Below are 22,331 nucleotides of genomic sequence, written 5' to 3'. Positions count from 1 at the left end.
AGAGAGAGAGAGAGGAGATGGGGAGATGCTACAGATGCAAGCAAGCAGATGGGAGGCAGGACGGCCATGATGCCGTTATCGTTCTGCGAGCGGCGGCGAGAGAGGGAGGAGCAGCGCACGCTCGAGCAGGCGCATCGAGGGCAAGGGTGTCCGCCCTACGCGACCTGGAGCGGGTTGGCCTTATTCTTCTCCTGCTCGCCGGGGATGGCCGAAGGCGACTTGCTCCACTCTCCGACCTCGGCGGCCTGGCCCTCGTCCTTGTTCTTGATCTGGTCGCGCGACTCGTAGCCGGCGGGCACCCAGTCGCTGCTCTTCCACGGCTTGCACGTCGGGTCGTTGTACATGTCGTCGATGGCCTCGAGCGACAGGTCGGCCGTCTCGTAGACGAAGAAGTAGGCGATAACGGCGTTGGCCAGGTTGCAGCCGGCAAAGACGAAGCCGTAGGCAAAATGGATGTCCGAGGCGATGGGCGACGAAAAGAAGCCGATCAGGAAGTTCCACGTCCAGTTGGACAGCGTCGCCAGCGCAGCCTGGCGCGCACGCGTGCGCAGGCTGAAGGTCTCGCCGACAAAGATCCAGATGCCCGGCGCCCAGGTCGACGCGTATCCGAGGATGAAGAGGCACGCGGCGACGATAAGCAGCTTGCCGACGCCCGGAGAGATCTCGTCCTCGGTCGGACCGCCGACGATGCCCGCAATGGCAAAGACGAAGAGCCAGAACGACATCCACAGCGCGCCGAAGACCAGAGGCTTGCGGCGACCGAACCGCTCCATGTTGTAAAGGCCCAGGAACGTGCAGAAGAAGTTGACGGCGCCCAGAATGATCTGGGTAACGAACGAATCCGATAGACCCGTGGAGCGGAAGATCGAGACACCGAAATAGAAGAAGTAGTTGGCGCCGGTGAGTTGCTGTCCAGCTTGGAGGGCCATGCCGAGGAGGGTGCGGTAGAGGGTCTTGTTGGGGCGGTGGAAGCACTCGATCCACGACGCCTGTCCGAGGTGCTCGTCGCGCTTGACGGCGGCGATAATGTCCTGGTACTCGGCCTCGACCCAGGGGTTTCCGTCTCCGTACTTAGCGCCACGGACGGCGGCGCAGGCGCGGTAGGCCTCCTCGTTCCTGCCTCGAGCGGCGAGCCATCGTGGCGACTCGGGGCAGAAGAGGATGCCGACGCCCAGAATCGCCGCGAAAAAGATGCCCAGGGCGATGGGGACTCGCCACTGACCCGAGTTGTTGTAGTCCCGAGTGCCAATGTTGGTGCAGTAGGCGAGCAAGATACCGAACGTGATGAAAAGCTGATCGAGAGGGCGACGATGGACGAGGTGTGGCGAGACGATGTGGCGTCGCGACGGGAAGGACGGAGGTGGTGAGCGGCGAATTTCCTGACAGGTGACGCGACGGGCAATTCTGCGTTCGGAAGCGTGGGGGGCAACTCACCTGGTACGTGCCGACGAGGGCACCACGGACCTGTCGGGGCACCGTCTCGGACTGGTAGAGGGGGACAGCGGCGGAGAGGGCACCGACACCGAGACCGGTGACGAGACGGCCGATGGCGACCTGGTACCAAGCGGTGAAGGAGGTGACCTGGATGATGACGCCGATCGAGAAGACGACACACTCGACGGTCATGGCCCACCTACGGCCGAGCCAGTCGGCGATGGGGGCGCCGCACATGACGCCGATGGCCGTGCCGACACTGAGGAGCGAGACGATGACGCCCTCGATCCAGACGTTCCAGTCCTTCTCGCCGGGCGGGCCCTGTGCGAAGCGCTCCTTGAAGTCGTCCATCTCGATGAGGCCCGAGATCTGACCCGTGTCCCAACCGAACAGGAAGCCTCCCATCGACGCCAGGACGGCGATGAAGATGGTCAGCCATCCGATCGGCGTGCCACGGATGGTGAAGGTCATGTTGGCGGTAGTCGTGCGGTCGGAGGGAGAAAGAAGGTGGGAAAACGTGGACGAGGCAAGGTGCGGCGTCGTCGAGAGGAGTGTGATGGATGCTGACCGCTACCGTGGATGATGGCGGAAGGGAGCCTTGAAAGGGGGAAAGGGTGTCGCGCGAAGGGTTGCTTGACAAGGGCCTAAGCTTTAAGTACTTTCGCTGACGCGCACATGGCGGCCTGAGGAGGGGGGCTTGGGCTTGGGGCTCCGACCCCAGAGGGGATCCCCGCTGCGTTTTGGGCCCTTTCTCGGGGTTGATGCCGCGGGGGCCCAGAGATGATGGCGCAGGCATCCAGAGCCGACCAGCAAGCAAGGCTTGCAAGCAGGCGGGCAGAGAGGGGCAGGTCCGGCCGCCGAGCGAAATGAGCCAAAGGCGGAATGCGACAGAGTGGGTTGTGTGCAACGGGCCGAATTGGGCAGCGGCGCCGCTCCGAGTCGGGCTGTTTGGGCTCAAGGGATTGGGTTGCCAGGCAGCGTCGATCTGTCCAGCAAGGCTTGTCGATGCCTGAAACGAGGAAGAAGTTGGCCCGACCCGCTCTCCCTAGCCTTGCCTCTGCCTGCTTTGACGGTTTGCATCGTGCGTCTAGCACCGGACAGATGGCCGCACATCCGCATCGTCGCTCGTTTTGACCGCCCCAGTCCTCCTGCCGGTTTGCACCCCTCGATCTTAGCCCACAGCGCTGCACAGGTCAGTGGGGCGCACTGAGAAGGCCGTCGCGCTCCGAGAGACGACGGCCTGGCCAGGTCTGACCGCTGCCATCCCCGCGACGAAGCTCGCTGATGCCCCTTCTAGCGCCTCCCATATGGTCCATCATCGCCCCGTCTCCTTTTCATGCCCAAGAATACACGCGGGGAGGATGGCGGGGAATGCAGCCAGGTTCGAGGAAAGCGAGGCGGATGACCAGCATGACCGCGCGACCGACCGCCCTCCTGCCGAGCTCAGGCTCCGACGAGAGGTGGCTAGGTAGTTACAGTGCAACGAGGCCGGGCGACAACTGCCAAGCCAAGATGCCGCCCCCCGCCTCGTCTTACGCCTGCCTGTCTCGAACGCACCGCGCGCCTTGCCGCCTTTCTGGGGTGTCGTCACCGTGATCAAGCGGCGCGCAGCTCCACGCCGTACGTGATCCTCTGGCCAGGCCTCGCGCCGACGGCCTCTTCCCGCTGTCCCGGCCAGCTCCCGCTCCCGCCGACCCAAAGTACGTTCTGCGTTGCTGTCGATGGTGTTGTGAAGCTGCAAACAAGCCGGCGACGGTAGGCTGAAAATGCTGCGGCTGACGTGCCGCTATCGTCAGATCGAGGCACGCCGGAAACGAAAGAAAAATCCCCCGAAGCTGCAGGCTTTTTCGGACAATTTCTTCCTTTATGGTCCTGCCTGCAGCCAAGAGGCCTGCCAAGGGCGGCAGGGGGGACCCTCGAAAACCGGGCAGACAATGGAGCGCGATGACGTCTGACCGATGGCCCGCGACGTCACCGGCCGAATAACTTTTTCGCCGGCTTCATGGCATGGGCACGGGATCGCTGCCCCTTGAGGTACCGTACATCGTACGTTGCTTCACAAGCGAGCACGCGGTCCATCAAGCTCCAGGAACAGCGCCGTCGTCGTGGACCAGATGGATCGGTGGACGTCGTCGTCGTCGACCATGACCTCAAGCATGACCTCGAGCGGGGAAAAGAGAGAGGCGCTCGGCGTTGACCGTAGCGGAACGGATAGGCCGACCGCTCCTCGTCGGCGGTGGGCGCGGAGCAGCGCGGACGGCCCGACCCGCTCGGCCACGGCGGCCGTCGCCCGCAAAATCTTGGCGGCGATTTGCCCGCCGTGCCAGCTTGACCGTGGCGATGCTCGGTCTCTTTGCCGAAACGTACGTGAAGTGAAGGCGGCCCACCATGTGGCTGCCACGTACGTCGCAGCTGCGGCGGCGTTGGCCCTGGCGTAGTTTGGTGGCCCTCTGTCGGCAAACCCTTTTTGGCTTGGCTTGCTGGCCCTCGGTCGAAGAGGTCCGACGATAGTTCCTCTGTCGCGCGACACAGTCCCGTCACATCCGAGACGGCCGTCGTTGCTGCTTGACGAGCGTCGTTCACCTCCACCTCGGAGATGGGCCCCGGTAGTATGAGCTCTTGTCGACGTCGGCATGCGGCTCTCGACCATCACCTGTCGCCGCCCACCACCTTCGCCATGGCCGACAAGATCACCACTCGAGCGCTGGTCGCACTGGCACCGGGCGAGCCGTTATCCCTACAGACAGTCGAGCTCGACACGTCCGACCTGGGGAGCGACGAGGCAGTGGTCGAGTTCACGCATAGCGGACTGTGCCATACCGACCTGGCCGTCGCATCGGGCCACATTCCCGGCAGGTTCCCGGCGGTGCTCGGACACGAGGGTGCTGGCATCGTCCGACGGCTTCCTCGCGGGTACGCCGGTCCGCTCGCGGTGGGCGACCGCGTGCTGGCCACGTTTGCGGCGTGCGGGCAGTGCACCACCTGCCGACACTCGTACACGTCGGCGTGCACCCGCGGCGTGGAGTATAACTTCGGCTTCGAGCGAGGAGAAGGTCGCGCCCCGCACGGCGTCCGACTCATCGAGCGCGGCGAGGGAAGCGAGCGGGCGGCGATCGGCTTCTTTGGTCAGAGCAGCTTTGCGCAGACCTCGATATGCCGCCAAACGTCGCTCGTAAAGGTAGCCGACGACCTGCCCTTCGACCTGGTCTGCTCGTTTGGATGCGGCTTCCAGACCGGCTTCGGCACGGTCCGCAACCACTTGATCCCGTGCCATGCCGCGGCGTGGAGCCAGGCGACAGGCAGCGGGACGCCCTTCCGACCCCGCAGCCTCGCCGTCTTTGGCATTGGCGCCGTCGGCTTGGGAGCCGTCATCGCTGCCAAGGCCGAGGGCATCGAGAGGATCATCGCCGTCGAGCCGACGGCGTCCCGGCGTCAGCTCGCCCTAGAGGCCGGTGCTATCCACGCATTCGATCCGCTCGAAGCCACCAGCGATGGACCCGGCGAGCCCGACCCCGCAGCAAAGCTCAAGGGCATGACCGACGGCGAGGGTGTCGACCTCATCGTCGACGCCACCGGCAACAGCACCGTCTTCCGCCACGCCGTCCACTCGCTCGCGTCCAAGGGCCACCTCTGCGTCGTCGGCGCCCCGCCCGCCGGCACCGAGCTGAGCTTCGACGCCTTCTACGTCCTCAACAAGGGCCTCCTCATCTCGAGCATCGTCGAGGGCGCGTCCATCCCCGAGCGGCTGCTGCCGCAGATGCTCGACCTCGTCAAGCAGGGCGCCTTTGACGTGCTCAAAAAGGCCGTCAAGGTGTACAGGCCAGACCAGGTCGACGAGGCGGTGCGCGCTGCCAAGAGCGGCGAGGTCCTCAAGCCTGTATTTGCGTGGTGATGGGGCGCGGCGGAGGGCAGATATAGCGATTCGAGTCCGTTTCGAGCAAAATGTTTCAATGAGGGTTTATAACGGACAGCCAATGACCATGACCTTGGTGGCACTGCGCATCCCGACGGCGCGTGCGAAGGTGGACGGGTTGGAACACGCCTGAGCCCCTGGATCTAGAGCGAGACCATGGTGAGGGGACGGCCGAAGTCGTCGATGCCCGCGCGGTGCTGGCGGATCCTCCACGCAACGCACAGGACGAGGAGCACCAGCTGGAAGAAGCCGGTGAGAATGAAGGCTGCCAGCGACGACCAGCCCGTGCCTGGTTGAAGCGCGAGCTGTGCAGGGGCGGAGAGAGGCGGATAGGTCGTGTCTGAAGGTCAGCGGTGGCTACCGGCAGAAAGGCGGCGACACCTCTGCGTCGACCCGATCTGACCTCGATCCACTCACCGAGTAGACAAAGATGGCGCTGCCGGGCACCTGGAGGCACATCATCGGGATGCTCAGGCTGCCCACCAGCTGCGTGCGCGCAGTATAGATGATCTGGGGCAGGTACTGCCCCATGGCGAGCACCACGGCCGAGGTGCCGAGGAAGACGGCCCACCTCGATACGAGCAGCCGCGACGAAGGTCCAAAGGCGTGCGCCATCGACCCGTGGTGCGACGTCGTCGCTGCCACGAGGCTGCTGCCGCTGCTGAAGATCGACACCTCTTCCGGCGGCGGGAACGAGTTGGTCGGCAGCGATGTGACGAGCAGCAGCGTCATCGAGGCGATAAAGACAAAGTGGATCAACACAACCCACGCCAGGGCCACGGCGAGCCCCCACTCCTCGGTCTTGCGCTGCCGAGTCTTGGGCACACGCCGAGCAGCGAGGCGGTTCCTCCTCTCGGTATCGATGCGTCGCAGGCCGCGGGGTGCGCCGGCGAGGAGCTCCTGGTGGCGTTGGCGTTTCTGCGCTGGGTCAGAGACCCGACCTTCCTCAATCGCATCCATGCCGCCGCGGCCCGAGGCGGGCGCCTTCCACATCGGCCAGAATGCAGGCGCAAAGCGGGAGAAGGCGCTGCTGCTCGTCTCCCTGCGGAAGGCCGAACCGTCGCTGTGGAAGGCGGAAGCATCGGCGACGTCGACCGCAGCCTCGTCGGCGTCCCTCTCGCCCTCGTCGGAGCTGGTGTCGTTGCCGCCGTTGTCGGGTACATTGAGGGTGCTGTAGTTCTGAGCAATGTGGCTGTCGACCGAGTCGAGGTCAGAGTTTTCCGAGCCGGACGAGACGTCTTCGTCGGTCGACTTGCCTGACCGCTTGCCTTTGCGTCGGATGCTGGCGGATGGCGCGTCGAGCAGCTGGGTGCGCTCGTCAGTCGACTGGCCCATCCGCTTCGCTGCCACCTTGCGAGCGGCGCGGCGTGCACGGGCGCGAGCCTGCTCTGCTTCGGCATCTTCCTGGGCCGAGACGGGCAGTGCAATGGCCTGCTCGTAGCGCAGCTCCTTGGGATAGTACATCAGGTACAGCACGAACCTGCCCAGGGGCGGAGAGCAGACCAGGGAGGCGGAGGAGAGTCAGCCGAGAGGATGGGCGAGAGGAAAGCAGCGAAGCATCCAGGCCCGGCATGCCCACTCACACCGAGTTGAACAGGAGCCACTGGAGGCCGACCTGAGCGATGCCGAGCAGGCTCTCCGCGCACTGGCCGCCGGACAGGACCGAACAGCAGCGTACGACATTCCACTGGAGGGCCACGACGTTGAGGAAGCTGGATGCGCTCGAGGTGGCACCGAGCAGGAGGAACCAGGGCGAGAAGCCCTGCGAGGTGCGGTTGAGGATGATGCGGAGGAGCTGGGGCAGGTACGAGACAACGAGACCGACGCAGAGAAAGACCGACAGAGAGAGCGTGACGGGATCGTGGTGGGCGTGGCAGCTGCCAGTCTCGTGCAGCGCCTCGAACGGCGGCAGCGGCGATGGCGCCGGCGTATAGCTCATCGCGGAAAGGCGGGCTCCCTCCTGGGTGCCGGCGCTAGACTCGGCCCGAGTGGCTTGTGGCTGGTGGCGATGGTAAGTCGTGCGGAGAGCGTCGCTCTGCCCGAGTGTGGTCGCTGAATTAGGTTGTTGTTCGTGGTGCTGTTGACCAAAGAGGAGGTAGGATCGAGGAGCAACAGGATGAGAGGGCGGCCAGAAGAGGTGGCGGGGGATGAGGCAAGTCGGAGGCCGGAGAGGCACGCAGAGGCGGCTGGCTGTCAAGGTCCAGCCAAGGGCCAGCCATCCAGCCAGCGGCAGGGGCCTTCTTTTTGTTTGAGCGGCCAGGCCTGGGCCGCTGGTGTGCCGTTTTTCTCGCCGCGCCAGGCCGCCGCACCGCACCGCACCGCACCGCACCGCGCTTCGATTAAGATTAATTCGGTGCGGTAGAGAAGCAACGGCAGCAGCAGCGCCTCCGTGGGCCTTCGGCTGCTTGTCGGTCGGGGCACGCGCCGCCGCCGCACGAGGGCCGCCCTCCGCCCCCGGCCTGCCTGTGGGCCCCTCGTTTGCGGTGTCACCGGAGGCGACGGCTCTGACACCAGGAATCCGCGATACTTTGGCGTTAGAGTCTTTGGCACCACGGGCTCTCCCTGGCCGGTGGAGACGGCGGCCGGCTCGCCAGAGGGCTTCGTTACCAGGGGGCCCGCCGCGCGCCAGGGGGCCCAACCAACCCGAGCGACGACCCTTGCGACAGGGCCATGCCATGCGGGGGTCAGTCGCGGGGAGCGCCGCATGAAAACATAACGAGCCCACGAAAACCTTTCGCCTCGTCTCGTCTCGTCCTGCGCAGCATGGCACAGCGCGCAGCCCGGACCGCCGGCACTGCTTGCCGCAGCAGTCGCCCGGCGTCGCCACCCATGGCACCCACGTACTGTGCCATCGTTCCTACTACGTACTATCCTCGCTCAACGGCGGTCCCACTACGGGGCGGCGCCGTTCGGTGGTGGACCTATCGACGCCCCGAGCCGGGAGCACGATATGAAGTCGCCACGTCGAGCCCAGCCCCGACGAGATGGTGGCTCTTCATTGGCATGCGGTCCTTATAAGAGAGCAGCCAGGGTCGCTCGCGGTCTCCCTCTTCCGTCCGCGACTCCTTCTCCTCTAGAATCGCTCCCAACGCCGCCTCTCCCCACCTCTTCTGGAGGTCTCTCCCCGTCTCTCTGCGATGATGCCCGGCAAGGTTGGCTACAGCGGCCATCATGGCTTGCTCCCTACCCTCCTTGTCTGTCTCGCACTCATCTCCGCAATCACCACAGCCACTCCCCTGCCAAGCTCTAGCCAACAGACTCCGGGCGTCGTCGGCCACCGCCACACGTCCTCTCGTCGCCTCTTTGCCCGCAACCTGGGCAGCGCGTTTAAGGATCGCTACCTCATGTGGGCGACGAGGAACTATCTGTGCACCAAGGAGGGACGAGTGATTCGTGGGTATCGCCATTCGTCCCTCTTGGCATATCGTTTGCGGAATGGGCCTGCTGACAGGCGGCTCTGCTTACCTCTGTCGCAGCCGTCGACCCCGAATCGGGCAAGATCCGGGTAGGAGGCCTGTAAGTCAACCTATTCGCCGCATGGCCCTCAGGAGGGCTGCTGGAGTCTGACGACCTTAATCCCGGCCCTGTTTCCTTCTGCAATGGCGTCAGGAGGAAGCGAGGATTCGCGGACACGCTGTTCCACACTGAGCCCGGCCAGCATGACCATGGGTCGTGCAAGAATCGTGAGTCGACAGCACCGCCATTTCGGTCTTGATGTGGTCTGCAAACGCGAAACGTCCAGCTGAGTTCCCGACCCGCTTGATTTGCGACCCGCAGCCACGTGGATTTGGCTGAAAGGGTGGAGCGGCCCGATTCCCATGACGCAGGCCGTCGCGCAGTACCCCCAACTCTTCGGCGTCCAGGATCCAGCCGGTGATGCCGCCGTCGCTGCCGCCGCCAGCGGCAATGCCGCGCAGCAGGGCGCGGGAGGAGCTCCTGCATCGTCTTCGCAGGCGGTCAGCTTCCACCAGGCCGACCCGAATATGTTCGCCCCGGGCGCTGGTCAGATCAGCGGATCCGCCTCGTACGCACCTGGGCAGGCGCCGTACCAGGCCATCAACGGCTATGCATCGTCATGAGGAGCTCGCACTGCTACCTAAGGCACTGACGGCGTCGTGCCTGGGCGGTAGAGCATCCGCTTCTTTGGCTTGCATCGCCGTTGCCGCCACCCAACTTGCTTCCGACCACCTCATCGCTCCTTGTCCGGCTGCCCGCACGGCCTCTCTGCAGGCCCTCTTCACTGTCCTTGCCCGAAATTCACTGTCGCTTTTCCTTGTTTCGAAAGCAAAGGGTCGTCCTTGCTCGATCTCGAGCTTCTGACGGGCGGACAGTGCATCAGCGGTGGCACGCCATCGCTGACATCGCTTTCGGCTCTCGTTGACGTCTGTTTCCATTGCACGGGTTTGCCTGCTACCGCCCGCTGGCCTTGGCGGCAACCGGGTTGGCATGTATTGTGACGCCCTTCATACGGATCTCGTGGATGGGACGGTTCTTTTCGTCGACGGGCACCTTTTCCATGGCGTCGAGCGTGCCGCCATCCTCGGCGCCATCGATGACCTTGCCGAGAATGGTGTACTTGCCGTCGAGGTGCGGCTGCTTGGCGTACGTGATGAAGAACTGCGACTTGTTGGTGTTGGGACCCGAATTGGCCAGCGCCACGATGCCCCGGGCATTGAACTGAGGGCCAGCAGCAGGCGAATATCGGTGTCAGGGAATGGGACGACGAGAACGGCGCGAAGCCCGTGGCGGCGCAGCTTACCTTGAGTGTCGCCCGGATCTCGTCGGCGAACGGCTTGCCCCATATCGACTGGCCGCCTTTGCCTGTACCGGTCGGATCGCCCGTCTGTTCCAAGCATAGGAGAATGGGAGAGAGATCGAGCAGGTGTGAGCGACGTGCGCGGATACGACGCATGTGCCGAGAGGTGGACGTACCTGGATCATGAAGGCTGTGGCAGCGAGCGCGATGTGCGGACATCGGGTCAGCGATACTTCCGTGTCGACGGCCCGGATCAACGAGCATGCTCACCCTTGATGTTCCTGTGCCACTTGACATCGTCGTATGTCCCCGCTGCGCAGTGTCCGAGGAAGTTCTCTGCTGCCCTGGGCACCGTCTCGCAAAACACCTCGATCTGGCGCGTGCAAGGGAGGCGGATCAGCAAAGCGTCCCGGTCTGAAAGCGGGCAGAGGGCGCTGAAGGCTCACCTTGAGGTCCCCGAGGCTTGTATGTAGCGTGACTGACATGCTTGGGTCGGTCGTGTGGGCCGCTCAAGGGCTAGTGAGGTGGTGGTCGGATGCCAAGGGTGGAACGAGCGGGCGGGGGCCATGGCCATGTCTGCGACTTTCTTTGGACCCGACATCCGAATTCTTGGCTGCTCCACACTGAGCCCAGGCGCACGGCCAGGCGCGCGCTTCTCTGCGGAAGCACAGCCCGCTGCTCAAGCCAGGCCGGGCCAGCTGCGCCAAGAGCCCTGTGCCTGGCCTCGACATGCTGCTGGCCATCAGGCATGGCCGCCCCACCCACCTGGCCCCTTCGAGTCGATTCTGCGGGCAGCTGCATCACCACCACCACCACCACCTGCCATCTCCCTCGACAGAGTAGATCGAACTGCCGCAAAGGCGCGCGGCATCCTCTGCTTGGATCAAGCCGCATCTTCGGTCAACCCTTCAACCCCTTGTAGGACAGATTGGCAGCATCTCGCCCATCATGGTGCACCCAGCCGACATCCCAGACGAACCTCCGCCTGCCTACGAGGCCATCGCTGCAGAGACAGGCTCATCCACTGCCGCCCAGCATCTCGATGGCCCAAATCCAGCCGCCGCCCCCGCCGCTCCTTCAATCGCTCCGCAGAGGACCGGCGCCAGCACCAACCCGTTCCTCAGCATAGCAGAAGGCGGCACAGCTTCCTCGCCTTCTGCATCGTCGAACCCCCTCTCAAGATCCTCTCAGACCTCTCCGCCGGCTACGGCCGCCTCTCCGGTGCCCGAGCTGCCTCCCCGCCGGTACAACAGCGCCACCGGGAGCACCACTAGCGCTCTCTCCCCTCACGCGACCGGTTCCGGCGCCGATCTCGGTCGTGTACCCTCAAACGGCTCCTCCCTTTACACTACTACCAGTGCCAACGGTCGCGCTTCCACCGATGTAGCAAGGCCAGGCTCGGTTTCGGCAGCTGCGCATCGGCCGGCGGAACCAACGAGTCCTGGATCTCTCGCCTCCAGCTCCCGCCCTGCGAGCTTCGTGAGTCCGAACGGTAGCGCCTACCAGCCTCCGCCCGGCAGACCGCCGCCGTCTGGTCCACCAGCTGCCTCCTCTCCGACATCTCCTCAATCCGCCTCCAGGCCGCCAGCGCGACCTCAGCAGAACCAGTATCGTCCAACGACTGCTCCAACGCCCGGCCAGCCCCTGCTCCGGAATGGCAAGCTGCTCGTCTACCCGAAAAGCTGGACGGGGTGCCACAAATGTGAGCCCTGTCTCGATACACGTGCCCTGCGATGCACATACTGACGGACGGTGACCCCGCTGGTGTCCATCGTACAGGTGGTGACACTGGGTACAAGCACGGCGACCCGACTCATCCGTGCAGAAAGGTGAGTGGCCTGCGCCCCTTCGTCGCTTCCGGTGGCGCCAATCCTGACGATACGCGCCTGCTTGCCCTCACACTTACGCTTGGATAGTGCTGGGACAAGTACGGCAAGACCTTCAGCGGCGCTCTGAGCTACTCGGTCGGCCTCAATGATCCGACCTTCAAGCTGCAGAAACCGCTGCCCATCGTCCATGCCCCTGCCGTGCCGCACCATACCTACTCCTCCGGATTCGGGCCACCGGTCGGTGGCGGCTGGCCATCGAGACCGAGTCACGGCTACGTTCCGGGAGGGTATCCGGGCGCAACGGGAGGAGGTCCTTGGAGTCCACCGCCTCACCAGCCGCCTTATGGCTACCCAAGTGGGCCCTACAGCGCTCCACCCCGGCCGCCGCCACCTCAGCAACCAGCAGTGCAACGGTCGGATGCCGAGACGGAAGCTTCGAGGATGCCAGATGCCCCGCCGACGTACACAGACGCCAGCAACGTCGGCGAGCACGAACGGCTGCCCGCCCAGTATGTCCCGCCAGCAGCACCGCCTCCGGGAGCCGGACCAGCCCCGATGCACTCGCCACCTCCCCACGGGCCTCCCGGCGGCTATCCACAGAGCCCGCCAGGCGCAGGTCCAGGCTACGGGTACGGATACGGTCCGCATCCGCCCCAGCACCAGGGCATGGGGCGGCCGGTGTACGTCAACCATTCCGGGCGCCGGCCACCGCCAGGGGCGCTCGTGGTCATGCCGGGAGACCCGAGGATCGGTGGACGGCTCTGCTTCGAGTGCGGCGGGCGTGGCATGACTGAAAGGTGAGCAACTGTCTGTGCCCCTACCGTGAATTGCCGCCAGGAAACGGAAGACGCACCTTGCTGATGCCCGTCCACCCTCGGCTTCTTGCTCGACAGCTTCTGGTTTGGCGACGAGACATGCTTCCGATGTCGAGGCAGCGGCAGGATCCTGTGAGCGTTGATGGGCAGCGCCGATGGAGTGCAGATGTCCGCGCGCCTGCCTTGGACCATTGCAAGCCGAGCCTGCCGTTCCTCTCTTGCCTGCTCGCTATCGCACCTCAGGAGTCGGGAGCCTGGCCACCAGGCAAGTCTGGCTTCCCGAACCCGCCCATGTTTCTTCCCGAAAACGTTCGAGGCTTGGGCTCGGCCCGCCTGCCTGCTCGTCTGCCGGGCGGCCACGCCAGCTTGCTTGCTTGCCGGTTGTGTCGCTGTGCAGCGATGCGATGGCCGCCTGCGTGCGTGCAATTTTTGTGGAGGCCAGCCACCCCCCAAAGAGGTATGCAGGGCGCGGCGGTGTGATGTAAGGGTCTGCGAACGGGGCGTGCGTGCCTGCCTGCAGACCAGCCACACCCTCGGCCTTTCCGATGGGCGTGAAACATGCGAAGCTTTGCGACTGGCCTGCTCGAAAGCGGCGCGACCGAGCAGGAACAAAACCAGGCTCGTCGCGGCAACGTCTTCCCCCTTCTCCACCACCAACCGACACCATAGTCACCTTTGACAGAGAGGCCGTGATCGATCCGACCACCTCGACCATCGCCCAGCATGGCCATCAGCAGCTTAGACTACTTCAACATCGTCAGCCGGGTCTACCAGTGGATCCAGGTGCTGATCGCCTACCTCTTTGCGCCGTACACGCCGGGTGAGTGGTCGCTCGATTCTCGTTCCTCGCTGGCGCTGGAGTCGTCGGGCGGGCAGGCAACCTGACCCGCATCACCGTGCACCTCCCGGTCTATTCCCCGTCGCCCCCACCTCACCGCCACCGCAGCCAAGCAAGCCAAGCAGAAGCCGCTGGGCCACGTCGCCGTCATCGGCGCCGGCATCACGGGCATCTCGACGGCCTCGCACCTCATCGGCCATGGCTTCGAGGTGACCATCTTTGAGCAGGGCGACAAGGTCGGCGGCATCTGGTCGCGCGTCAACTCGACCAGCGGCCTCCAGATCAGCTCCATCATGTACCGCTTCCACCCGTTGGTCAAGTACACGCGCGGCTACCCCAAGCGTGACGAGATCCTCGACAACACCCGGCGCATCTGGAAAACGTACGACCTGGACCGCCGCACCCGCTTCAACACCAAGATCGACAAGGTCACCCGCCACCACTCGTCGACGGACCCCAAGGAGGGCGGCCACGCCCGCTGGGTCATCAACGGCAACGACGACGAGGTCTTTGACGGCCTCGTCTGCTGCACGGGCACCTGCGGCAAGCCCAAGCAGATGGACCTGCCCAACCAGGACAAGTTCAGGGGCAAGATTGTCCACTCGAGCCAGCTCGACGACCTCGACCTCAAGGGCAAAAAGGTCCTCATCGTCGGCGGAGGCGCCAGCGGCATCGAGGCGCTCGAGCTCGCCGTCGAAAACGGCGCCGACAAGCCGCTCATCCTCGCCCGCAGCGACAAGTGGATCATCCCGCGCCTCACCCTCGTCAACGTGTTGCTCAGCCTGCAGCCTCTGGGCCGCGAGACGTGGCTGTCGTGGATCCCGGAGCTGCTGCTCAAGAAGCTCCACTACCGCGACCTCGAGGAAAAGATGGCGCCTACCCAGGGCTTCTACACCAGCACGCCCATCGTCAACACGTCGGCCCTCTACCACATCCGGCACGGCAAGGCCGACTACCAGCGCGGCGACGTGCTCGACCTCGACGAGAGCGGCATCTCGTTCAACCAGCGCACGCGCGGCCAGAAGAAGGGCGACGACGGCAAAAAGGTGCACTACGACGCCGACGTCATCGTCGTCGCCACGGGCTTTGAGAGGCCATCGATCGACTTCCTGCCGCAGGACCTCTTCCCGGACGACTACGTGCGCCCCAACATGTACCTGCAGGTGTTCCCGATCGAGGACTCCTCGGTGCTGTGCACCAACGCCACGTTCAAGGACGCCGTCGGCACCGTCGGCCACGTCCACATCGGCATCATGGCGCGCACCCTGATGCTCTTCCTCATGGACCCGGCGTGCCGGCCCAAGCCCAAGGACATGCGCCTCTGGGTCGACCTGATCCACTTCATCAAGGAGAGGGCGCCCGGCGGCCAGCTCGACTTTTTCACCTACATGGAGCTCTGCATCTGGCTCGTCTCGTTCCTCTTTTTCCGCTTCCAGAGGCTCAAGGTGGGTGGCCCGCTGCGCGCGCGCCATCGCCCATCGACCGACCGCCGGCGCAGGATAGCTGACCGTACCACCCCTTGTCCGCACTGGACCCCCTCCCTGCCGCCCTCGCAGTACTTCTTCTTTGTCTGCTTCGGTCTCGGCTTCTGGAGCCGCGAAGGCGGAAAGGACAAGGCCGGCTTCGCTACGGGCAAACCGCGTTTCCGCCTCAGCCTGACGCGCCGTAAGTGTTCCAGCAGCAGCGCTTCTGAGGCGATGAGGATCTGAGGCTGACCGGCACCCGCGCTCTACCTCTTTCCTCATCGATGCCATCGCAAGTCCTCGGCTTCGGGCCGACCACCGACGTGCCCCGCACCACGAAGGAGTAGAGCGAGCCCCAACTGTCGCCACCGCCGTTGAGCCACCGCAGCCTGCCCTTCGTCGTCGCCACCGCGAGGCGGAGGTCTCGCTTCGCCTCGCGGCGGCTGCCCTGCAAGAGACGGTTTGCGATTGCGACTCTCCTGTGAACAATCCCTACACACCTATATTATGCTGAACGAGGAACAAAGACCCGAGGAAGCAGAGAGAGACAGCTGAGCGTGAAAAGAGAGAAGGCCGGGAGCTACAGCCACAGAGCGAGGCATCGAGGCCTACGCCTGGCCGGGTCCCTGGCTGATCTGGACCTTGATGGCCGTCTGGCCGTCCTCGCCCTTGCCGCGGGTGGTGGTGGCAAAGGCCTTTTCGGCGTCGTCAAAGAGGTAGCGGTGGGTGACGAGCCTGGTGACGTCGATGAGCTTGTTGGCGACGAGGGCGATGGAGGTCTCGTAGGTGCCGGCGCCGTAGCGGAAGGAGCCGGTCATTTCGAGCTCCTTTACGCAGATGCGCGTGATGGGGTACTCGACCTCGGAGCGGCCCATGCCGACCTGGACAAAGCGGCCCTTTGGTCGGAGCGCCCAGACGCCCATCTGGATGCAGGGCTCGGCGCCGGTGCACTCGAGGACGAGGTCGAAGCCCTCTTTGCGCAGCACGTCGTCGCCAATCTGCTCAAGGAGGGTGTTGGCGTTGCGCACCGACGCGTCCATCTTGCTCTCGCCGGCGTTGGGCATCGAGGGCTTAAAGGTCGAGGTGGCGCCAAACGTCTTGGCAAACTCGAGCTTGCTGTCAATGACGTCGACGACGACGACGCGCTTGGCAGAGTAGGCCTTGCACACGGCCGCCGCCAGCAGGCCAATGGGGCCGGCGCCAAAGACGAGCACGTTCTGCATCGCCTTGACCTGGCCGCGCATCGCTGCCGAGTAGACGGCGACGCTGAGCGGCTCCATCAGGCTCGCCTCCTCGAGCGTCATCGTATCCGGGACCTGTCGCCGGGGAGCGGAAGAAGGACACATGAACGGAGATCACAGAACGAGGTGGTTGTCAGCGCCGTCCATGGCGTTTTGGCCACGAGCAGCGCCCACTCACCTTGTGCGCAAACGTCGAGTGGATGTTGTAGTAGGTGCAGAGGGTGCCGTCGTAGGGCGGGGTGGCGGCAAACTCGAGCTTGGGGCAGTGGTTGTAGTCGCCGTTGAGGCAGATGGGGCAGGAGCGGCAGGGGACGCCCGGCTCGAGGGCGACGCGGTCGCCGACCTTGTGGGTGTCGACGCCCTCGCCGACGGCCGTGACGATGCCGCTCGACTCGTGGCCGAGGACCATGGGCTTGCGGACGACAAAGTCGCCGATGCGGCCGTGGTGGAGGTAGTGGCAGTCCGAGGCGCAGAGGCCCGTCTGGCGGATGTTGACCTGCACCTGTCCGCGCGCCGGTGCGACGATGGGCCGGTCCTCGAAGCTGACCTTTTCGATCTCCTGGAGCACAAACGACGTGTTGCCCTTGGCGGGCTGGGTGGGGAGCGAGTTGTCCAGGCCCAGAGGCTGGGCGTGCGGCGCCGGGTTGCCGGGGAGTGTCGAGGGAGCGGACATGGCGTGCGGGCGGTGGGGAAGGCGGTTGCGGTTGTGGGCGAAAAAGGAGGGGGGTCGGGGCTGACTTGGTGGTGGGGATCGAAGGAGAGGGAGGATGTAGGGCCAGAGCTGCGTCTTATACGGTCCCAGCGAACGAGCGCGGGAAGAAACCCGAGAGCGCCTCGGGCTGCTCCACCATGTGTCGCGTGCAGCCTGGTGGACCGGCCGTCGACGTTTCCGGCCCAGCAGCAGACGGAGGCTGAGGCTGAGGGAGATGTGGCGCGTGCGCCCCTGGCCACCTTCCTTCCAAAACCACAAAGATCGCCGGTCCAGAAGTGAGTGAGGGCGCCGGGACCTCTTCTTCGCTCGGCAATCTTAATCTTGGCCGGCCCTCACTTCTTTCTCCCTCGTACCGCCCAACCGTCTTCGCGGCACGATCCGAACACGAGCAGCATCCGGGCTGCTGCCTTGTTCGGAGCGTCCGACGGCGGCGATCCGGTCGGTTGACGGAAGCGGTTCAGCGTCTTTCTCGCCAATCGAGGCCGAGGAACGCCCCCGCTCGACGGCGACGTCCGGGGCCCGGCAGGCGGGCAGGCGACCCCGACCGGCAAACTGCGCCGCTGCCCCGCCCGTCGGCCCGCCCGCCTCGCGCGGGGAACGCTGCGCCTCGACCCTGCCCGCCCAGAGTTTTTATCTCTTCTTCACTGTGCTCTGACCGCGTCGACACCCAACACATGCGACCGCAACAAAGATGCATTCCGACACGATGATCCCTTCGCAGCAAGCCACGGCGAAGCCAGGAGGGAAGGTCCGAGCGGCCGCAGCAGCATCGCCGTACTTGACCATCGATCCCGCCATGCTGGCTGAGTCCGCCGTCCTTCGGTGGGCAGGCTGGTTGGCTAGACAGGTCCGCTTCCCCCCAGCACCTTCTTGACCACCGAGTCCGTGTACTCGTCCATGCCCCGTTCCAGCAGCCGCATTGTGCCGTCCTTGACGAGGTAGGTCCGGCCCGGCTTGCGGTGCGGCTCCAGCTCATCCTCGTCTACATCCGCACCGTCGTCTTCGTCGTCGTCCGAGTCGGAATCGTCCGAGTCGCCACCTCCAGTCGCGGCGGGGTCCTTGGCCATCTCGATGATCCGCTTGACGGCGTACCGGTCGTGGCTGACGAGCAGCACGGCGCCGCGGTACGACCGCAGCGCGCGCACGAGCGCATCGATGGTGTCGGCATCGAGGTGCGTCGTCACCTCATCCAGAATGACGAGGTCTGGCGCAGACCACATCACCTCGGCCAGTCCCAGCCGCACCAGCTGCCCTCCGCTCAGTCCGGTCAGAAGCACCGTGTCCGCCGTCCGGCCCTTGAGCCCGAGCTGGCCCAGAAAGGCGCGCGCCTGAGCCTCGTCCACGCGGCCATCGGTGCTCGCCAAAAAGTGGCTCAGCGCTGTCGTGCCCGGGATCGTCGCAGCGACAGCGACAGATCCCTTCTTTTTTCCGAGACCAGCGGCGTCGACCGTCGACGTCGCAGCAGTGCTGACACCCGCCGCAGCCAGAGCGGCGCGGCACGACGACAACAGGTCCTCGATGGTGTGCTGCGCGTAGATGGCAATCTTGACGCGGCTGTGCCGCTCCACCTTGCCGGCGGTCGGAGTCAGCTTGCCCGTCAAGGCGTTGAGGAGCGTGGTCTTGCCGTGTCCGTTGGGTCCGACCAGCGCCACCCGCTCGCCCGGTCCGATGGTGAGGTTGACGTCCCTCAGCGTAGCTTTGGGCGCCCCCTCGTAGCGGTACGACACCTTCTCCATGTGGACCAGCGAGCCCGGAAAGCGCAGATCATCGGGGTCAGGAAAGAAGAAGCTGATTTCCGAGTCGAGCGTCTCGATCTCGACACCGCCCCGGCTCGTCAGGTGGTAGCCGCCGAGGTCACGGTTGAGCTTGAAGCGGTGGCCCTTGGCGTTGACCTCGAGACCCCAGCGGTCGTCGAGCTTCTTCTGGCGACTCTTGACCATGCGCATCTTGTTGTCGTCGCCCGACTTTTTCGCCTTTTTGGCGACGTCGGCGATCGACTTCTGCACCTTTTCCTTTTTGCGGTCGAGGGCCTCCTGCTGGCGCAGCGCGTGCTTGCGCTTCTTGCGCTTCTCGCGCTCCACCTCGGTCAGGTTGCCCGAGTGGTACGAGAGGCTAGACTGGCGCAGGATGATGAGCTCGTCGGTCACCTCGTCGAGGAACTCGCGGTCGTGGCTGACGGTGACGACCGTGTGCGGCACGTCCTTGATGAAGGTCTGCACGAACAGGACGGCGGGCAGATCGAGGTAGTTGACCGGCTCGTCGAGCAGGAGGATGTGCGCGGGCTGCAGCAGCGCGGCGGCGAGCGAGGCGCGCGAGCGCCACCCGCCAGAGAGGGCGCTGTAGGGCCCTTCGATCCGGCTCGCGCTGAAGCCGAGGCCGTGAAGGATCTTGCGCGCCCGCGCTTCGGTGGTGTTGGCCTCGACGCTCTCGAGGAGCCTCTGCGCGTCGAGCAGCATCTTGGCCGCCTCTTCGGTCCAGCTTCCGTCGAGCGGCATCTCGGTTGCTCTGCCGGGAGTAATGATCCGCGCGGACGGGAAGGAGTCATCCATGTCAGCGCGAGCAACGCTTCTCTCTGCTTCGTCGCTCGCCCTGGCTCACCTTTCGACATCAGCCTTGGCCTCTTCGTGCTCTCTTTCCGCCGCAACGAGGTCTTTCCGTGCCAATGCGCCGCGAGCGCCACTGCGCTTGATAGCAATCTTCCTCGCCTCTTCAAGCCGGTCCGTCGCGCGTCTCAACCGCAGGCGAAGCACGGCATCGCGCACGCCATCCTCTGCCACCGTCGACTGTTCGAGCACGGCATTGAGCGCCTGAACCTCGGCCTCTGCCCGAGTGCGCTCCAGGTCGCTGCGCACGACGACGTCGAGCACCGAGTTGGCCTCGCTCTCGGCCGCCTGGCGCGCCGTTGCGATCTGGCTGACGAGGAGGATCTTGAGTCCGTTGGGCAGGCCGGGGATGATGCGCTCGCCGATGGCGGCGAGGAGGGTGCTTTTGCCGCTGCCGTTGCGGCCGACGAGGCCGTAGTGCACGCCAGACTTGAGGCGGAGGTGGGCGTTTTGGAGCAGCTCGCGGCCGGCCAGGGTGATGGTCACGTCCTTAAGGTCCACCTCGAGCGAGGCCGTGTCGGTCGCATCGAGGTAGAAGCGCGACTCCTGGCTCGTGGCATGGATGAGGCTGAGGTGCGCGTCCTTGGCGTCCGGAGCAAGGCTGCTCTGCTTTGATATGGTTGATGAGGTCGTCTCGGTCGCCGCCGTCGAGTCGGTCTTGCTCTTCACGGTAGCTCGCTCAGCCTTCTTGGGCTTCTGCGTGGCCGGAGCCCCGTCGGCCTGGTCAGTCTTGGGTCTCGCTGTATCGAGGGTCAGGTTTTGCATCGAGTCCGCTGCCGCCTTGACGTCCTTGTCATCTTCCTTGCTGTCCAGCTTCGACGCAGGTGAGGGCATGCTGACCTTTGAGCAGGCCTCGACGATCTCCGAGACGGCCTTCCTACCGCACCCGGAGTCTGTGAGGATGGGTCGGATCTTCTTCTCGAACGCTGCGGTGGCCGTCGCATCGGTGCGATCCGAGCGGGCATAGTCGGCGAGTACGGCGACGAGCTTGGAGTAGGTCTTGAGCATCTTGCTCGTCGAGACGACCGAGGGCGGGATGGCGCCCACGAGGGGCTGGATGAGCTGCTCGTCGGCAGGGTCGGCCATGGTTGTGTCAGATGGGGTGGTACTTGGTGTGGCAAGCTGGGGCTGCGAGTACTGTTCCGGTCGAGCTCTAAGGCCGCATATTTGTACCTTCTCGATGTACCTTGCTGCCCTGCTCCTTGGTCTACAGGACAGGACGAAGGACTCGTCGCGAGGAGGAGCGACCGTCGAGGTGCGAGGTGCTGGACGTCGGCGTCTTTGACGAGGACGCGAGCCATGCGGATTCGGAATGCTAGCCGAACGCAGGCCGGTGGCCGAGTTCCGAATCGGGAGAGATGGCTGTACTGGTCGGATGTCGAGCCTCCGTCACCGGCATGGAGGAAGACGAGGGAAGCTGGGCGGGGAGAGGAATGAGCGAGTCATGGTCGGTGCGCCCGTGACTCGTCGGCCCAACTTCCGACCGAAGCCCGAAGCCGAGCTGGTTGGTGGTCGATCCATGTGGAGCTGACTCTGCCCAGCCTCCGTCTTCCGAGAAACGACCCATTGACAGCGGCGCGCACGGATCCGAAGCCTCGCTTTTCCAGACGGGGGATAGGGTCGAGCAGCCTCGGAGGGGCCTCGCACCCGTAGGGTCCCCCTGCCTCTCATTCTCCACCTGCCACCCGCTCTCGTCCCACCCTCCGCCCTCGACACCCGCGATCGCAACAGGGGCCCACTCGAGAGATATAGCAGTTCGGAAGCTTCAACGCTCTTCAGCAGCCGTGAAGGACTGCCACATTGCCACGCCAGCCATGCCGACAAAAGAGGAGCACGACGAGGTCCTCGCCGAGGAGCTCGAGGTGCTAGAGAGCATCTATGTCGACGAGCTGCACAGTGAGTCCCAGGTGGCCTCCCCACGCTCCTTCATGCGCCTCACGCTGATCTGATCAATCGCCGCGCCGTACCGCAGAGGTGTCCGCCGAGGAGCTGCGCATCCGGATCGAGCCAGAAGAAGACGTGATCCCCTCCATCTACTCGGTCGGCGTCCCCCTCGGCGAGACGGCACCAGAGCCGGAGGAAGACGCGCCTGCACCCGTCGAGCTCTCGCTGCGGATCCGGTACACGGACGACTACCCGGACCAGCCCCCAGATGTGCGCATCTTTGTCGTGCGCGACGTCAAGGGAATCCTGGGCGAGGCGACCGAAGAGGACCAGGCGGTGCCAGAGCCGGGCGAGGACGAGGACGAGGAGACGAGAGAGAGCATCACAAAACTGACGGCGGACCTTCTCGAGGTGGTGCGTGTTCTTCAAGGATCCTGCATCGCGTTCGCTGGCTGTGCGACAGTGCTGACGAAGATCGACCCTCTCTCGTCGTCGCTCGCTCGCTCTGACAGGCGCAAGAGTCGTTAGGCATGGCCATGGTGTTTACACTAGCATCGCACCTGCGCGAGAGCCTGACGACGTACATCCAGACAAGAATCGAGCAGCTCGAGGCCGAGGACAGTGCACGCCGCGAGGCAGAGCTGGAGGTGAGTCTATCGTCCTGCCCGGGGCATTCGTACCAGCCACTGCACGGGCGACTTACCGCGGTCCAATCGCCCTCCCTCGTTCCCCTCTCTCTCCCTCCCCCCCCCNCCCNCCNCNCNCNCCCNCCNCNCGCCGCGTCGCGACGACGCGCGCGCGTCGCGCGCGCGCGCGCGCGACGACGACGCGCNCGCGCGCGCG

The 22,331-nt window shown here is 65.0% G+C and overlaps 10 protein-coding genes across 10 annotated transcripts in view; 5 read left to right on the top strand and 5 right to left on the bottom strand.

Moving 5' to 3' along the window:
* Positions 1-155: 155 nt before the first annotated feature.
* On the bottom strand, positions 156-1,905 carry PFL1_00413 (uncharacterized protein; the record flags this gene model as incomplete). The annotated part of the gene is made up of 2 exons (XM_007877909.1): positions 156-1,292; positions 1,435-1,905. 2 exons carry the CDS (start codon positions 1,903-1,905, stop codon positions 156-158), a joined length of 1,608 nt encoding a protein of 535 aa, XP_007876100.1.
* A 2,206-nt stretch (positions 1,906-4,111) lies between these two features.
* Positions 4,112-5,326, top strand: PFL1_00412 (uncharacterized protein; the record flags this gene model as incomplete). Its single annotated transcript, XM_007877908.1, has 1 exon — positions 4,112-5,326. The coding sequence occupies one exon, from the start codon at positions 4,112-4,114 to the stop codon at positions 5,324-5,326; it is 1,215 nt and encodes a 404-aa protein (XP_007876099.1).
* Positions 5,327-5,490: 164 nt separating this feature from the next.
* PFL1_00411 (uncharacterized protein) lies at positions 5,491-7,286 on the bottom strand (the record flags this gene model as incomplete). The annotated part of the gene is made up of 3 exons (XM_007877907.1): positions 5,491-5,652; positions 5,765-6,827; positions 6,931-7,286. The coding sequence occupies 3 exons, from the start codon at positions 7,284-7,286 to the stop codon at positions 5,491-5,493; spliced, it is 1,581 nt and encodes a 526-aa protein (XP_007876098.1).
* A 1,198-nt stretch (positions 7,287-8,484) lies between these two features.
* On the top strand, positions 8,485-9,426 carry PFL1_00410 (uncharacterized protein; the record flags this gene model as incomplete). The annotated part of the gene is made up of 4 exons (XM_007877906.1): positions 8,485-8,740; positions 8,824-8,863; positions 8,957-9,030; positions 9,125-9,426. 4 exons carry the CDS (start codon positions 8,485-8,487, stop codon positions 9,424-9,426), a joined length of 672 nt encoding a protein of 223 aa, XP_007876097.1.
* Positions 9,427-9,757: 331 nt separating this feature from the next.
* PFL1_00409 (uncharacterized protein) lies at positions 9,758-10,588 on the bottom strand (the record flags this gene model as incomplete). Its single annotated transcript, XM_007877905.1, has 5 exons — positions 9,758-10,024; positions 10,107-10,190; positions 10,280-10,293; positions 10,374-10,476; positions 10,550-10,588. The coding sequence occupies 5 exons, from the start codon at positions 10,586-10,588 to the stop codon at positions 9,758-9,760; spliced, it is 507 nt and encodes a 168-aa protein (XP_007876096.1).
* Positions 10,589-11,051: 463 nt separating this feature from the next.
* On the top strand, positions 11,052-12,883 carry PFL1_00408 (uncharacterized protein; the record flags this gene model as incomplete). Its single annotated transcript, XM_007877904.1, has 4 exons — positions 11,052-11,805; positions 11,883-11,932; positions 12,020-12,729; positions 12,826-12,883. The coding sequence occupies 4 exons, from the start codon at positions 11,052-11,054 to the stop codon at positions 12,881-12,883; spliced, it is 1,572 nt and encodes a 523-aa protein (XP_007876095.1).
* Positions 12,884-13,470: 587 nt separating this feature from the next.
* Positions 13,471-15,395, top strand: PFL1_00407 (uncharacterized protein; the record flags this gene model as incomplete). Its single annotated transcript, XM_007877903.1, has 4 exons — positions 13,471-13,567; positions 13,694-15,030; positions 15,142-15,250; positions 15,346-15,395. 4 exons carry the CDS (start codon positions 13,471-13,473, stop codon positions 15,393-15,395), a joined length of 1,593 nt encoding a protein of 530 aa, XP_007876094.1.
* A 261-nt stretch (positions 15,396-15,656) lies between these two features.
* PFL1_00406 (uncharacterized protein) lies at positions 15,657-16,962 on the bottom strand (the record flags this gene model as incomplete). The annotated part of the gene is made up of 2 exons (XM_007877902.1): positions 15,657-16,364; positions 16,468-16,962. The coding sequence occupies 2 exons, from the start codon at positions 16,960-16,962 to the stop codon at positions 15,657-15,659; spliced, it is 1,203 nt and encodes a 400-aa protein (XP_007876093.1).
* Positions 16,963-17,840: 878 nt separating this feature from the next.
* Positions 17,841-20,690, bottom strand: PFL1_00405 (uncharacterized protein; the record flags this gene model as incomplete). Its single annotated transcript, XM_007877901.1, has 2 exons — positions 17,841-19,506; positions 19,600-20,690. The coding sequence occupies 2 exons, from the start codon at positions 20,688-20,690 to the stop codon at positions 17,841-17,843; spliced, it is 2,757 nt and encodes a 918-aa protein (XP_007876092.1).
* Positions 20,691-21,418: 728 nt separating this feature from the next.
* The window catches only part of PFL1_00404 (uncharacterized protein), a gene marked incomplete at both ends in the record, with an annotated part of 1,465 nt that continues 552 nt past the window's right edge, over positions 21,419-22,331 (top strand). Inside the window, 3 exons of the mRNA XM_007877900.1 lie at positions 21,419-21,500; positions 21,577-21,902; positions 22,001-22,135. Coding sequence (XP_007876091.1) covers positions 21,419-21,500; positions 21,577-21,902; positions 22,001-22,135 — 543 coding nt within the window. The remainder of the gene's footprint in view (positions 21,501-21,576; positions 21,903-22,000; positions 22,136-22,331) is intronic.

The sequence above is a fragment of the Pseudozyma flocculosa genome (assembly GCF_000417875.1).
Source record: "Pseudozyma flocculosa PF-1 unplaced genomic scaffold scaffold00001, whole genome shotgun sequence".
Classification (NCBI taxonomy): domain Eukaryota; kingdom Fungi; phylum Basidiomycota; class Ustilaginomycetes; order Ustilaginales; family Ustilaginaceae; genus Pseudozyma; species Pseudozyma flocculosa.
Note: the sequence above shows the minus strand (reverse complement) of the source record. Positions and strands in the feature narration are given on the sequence as shown.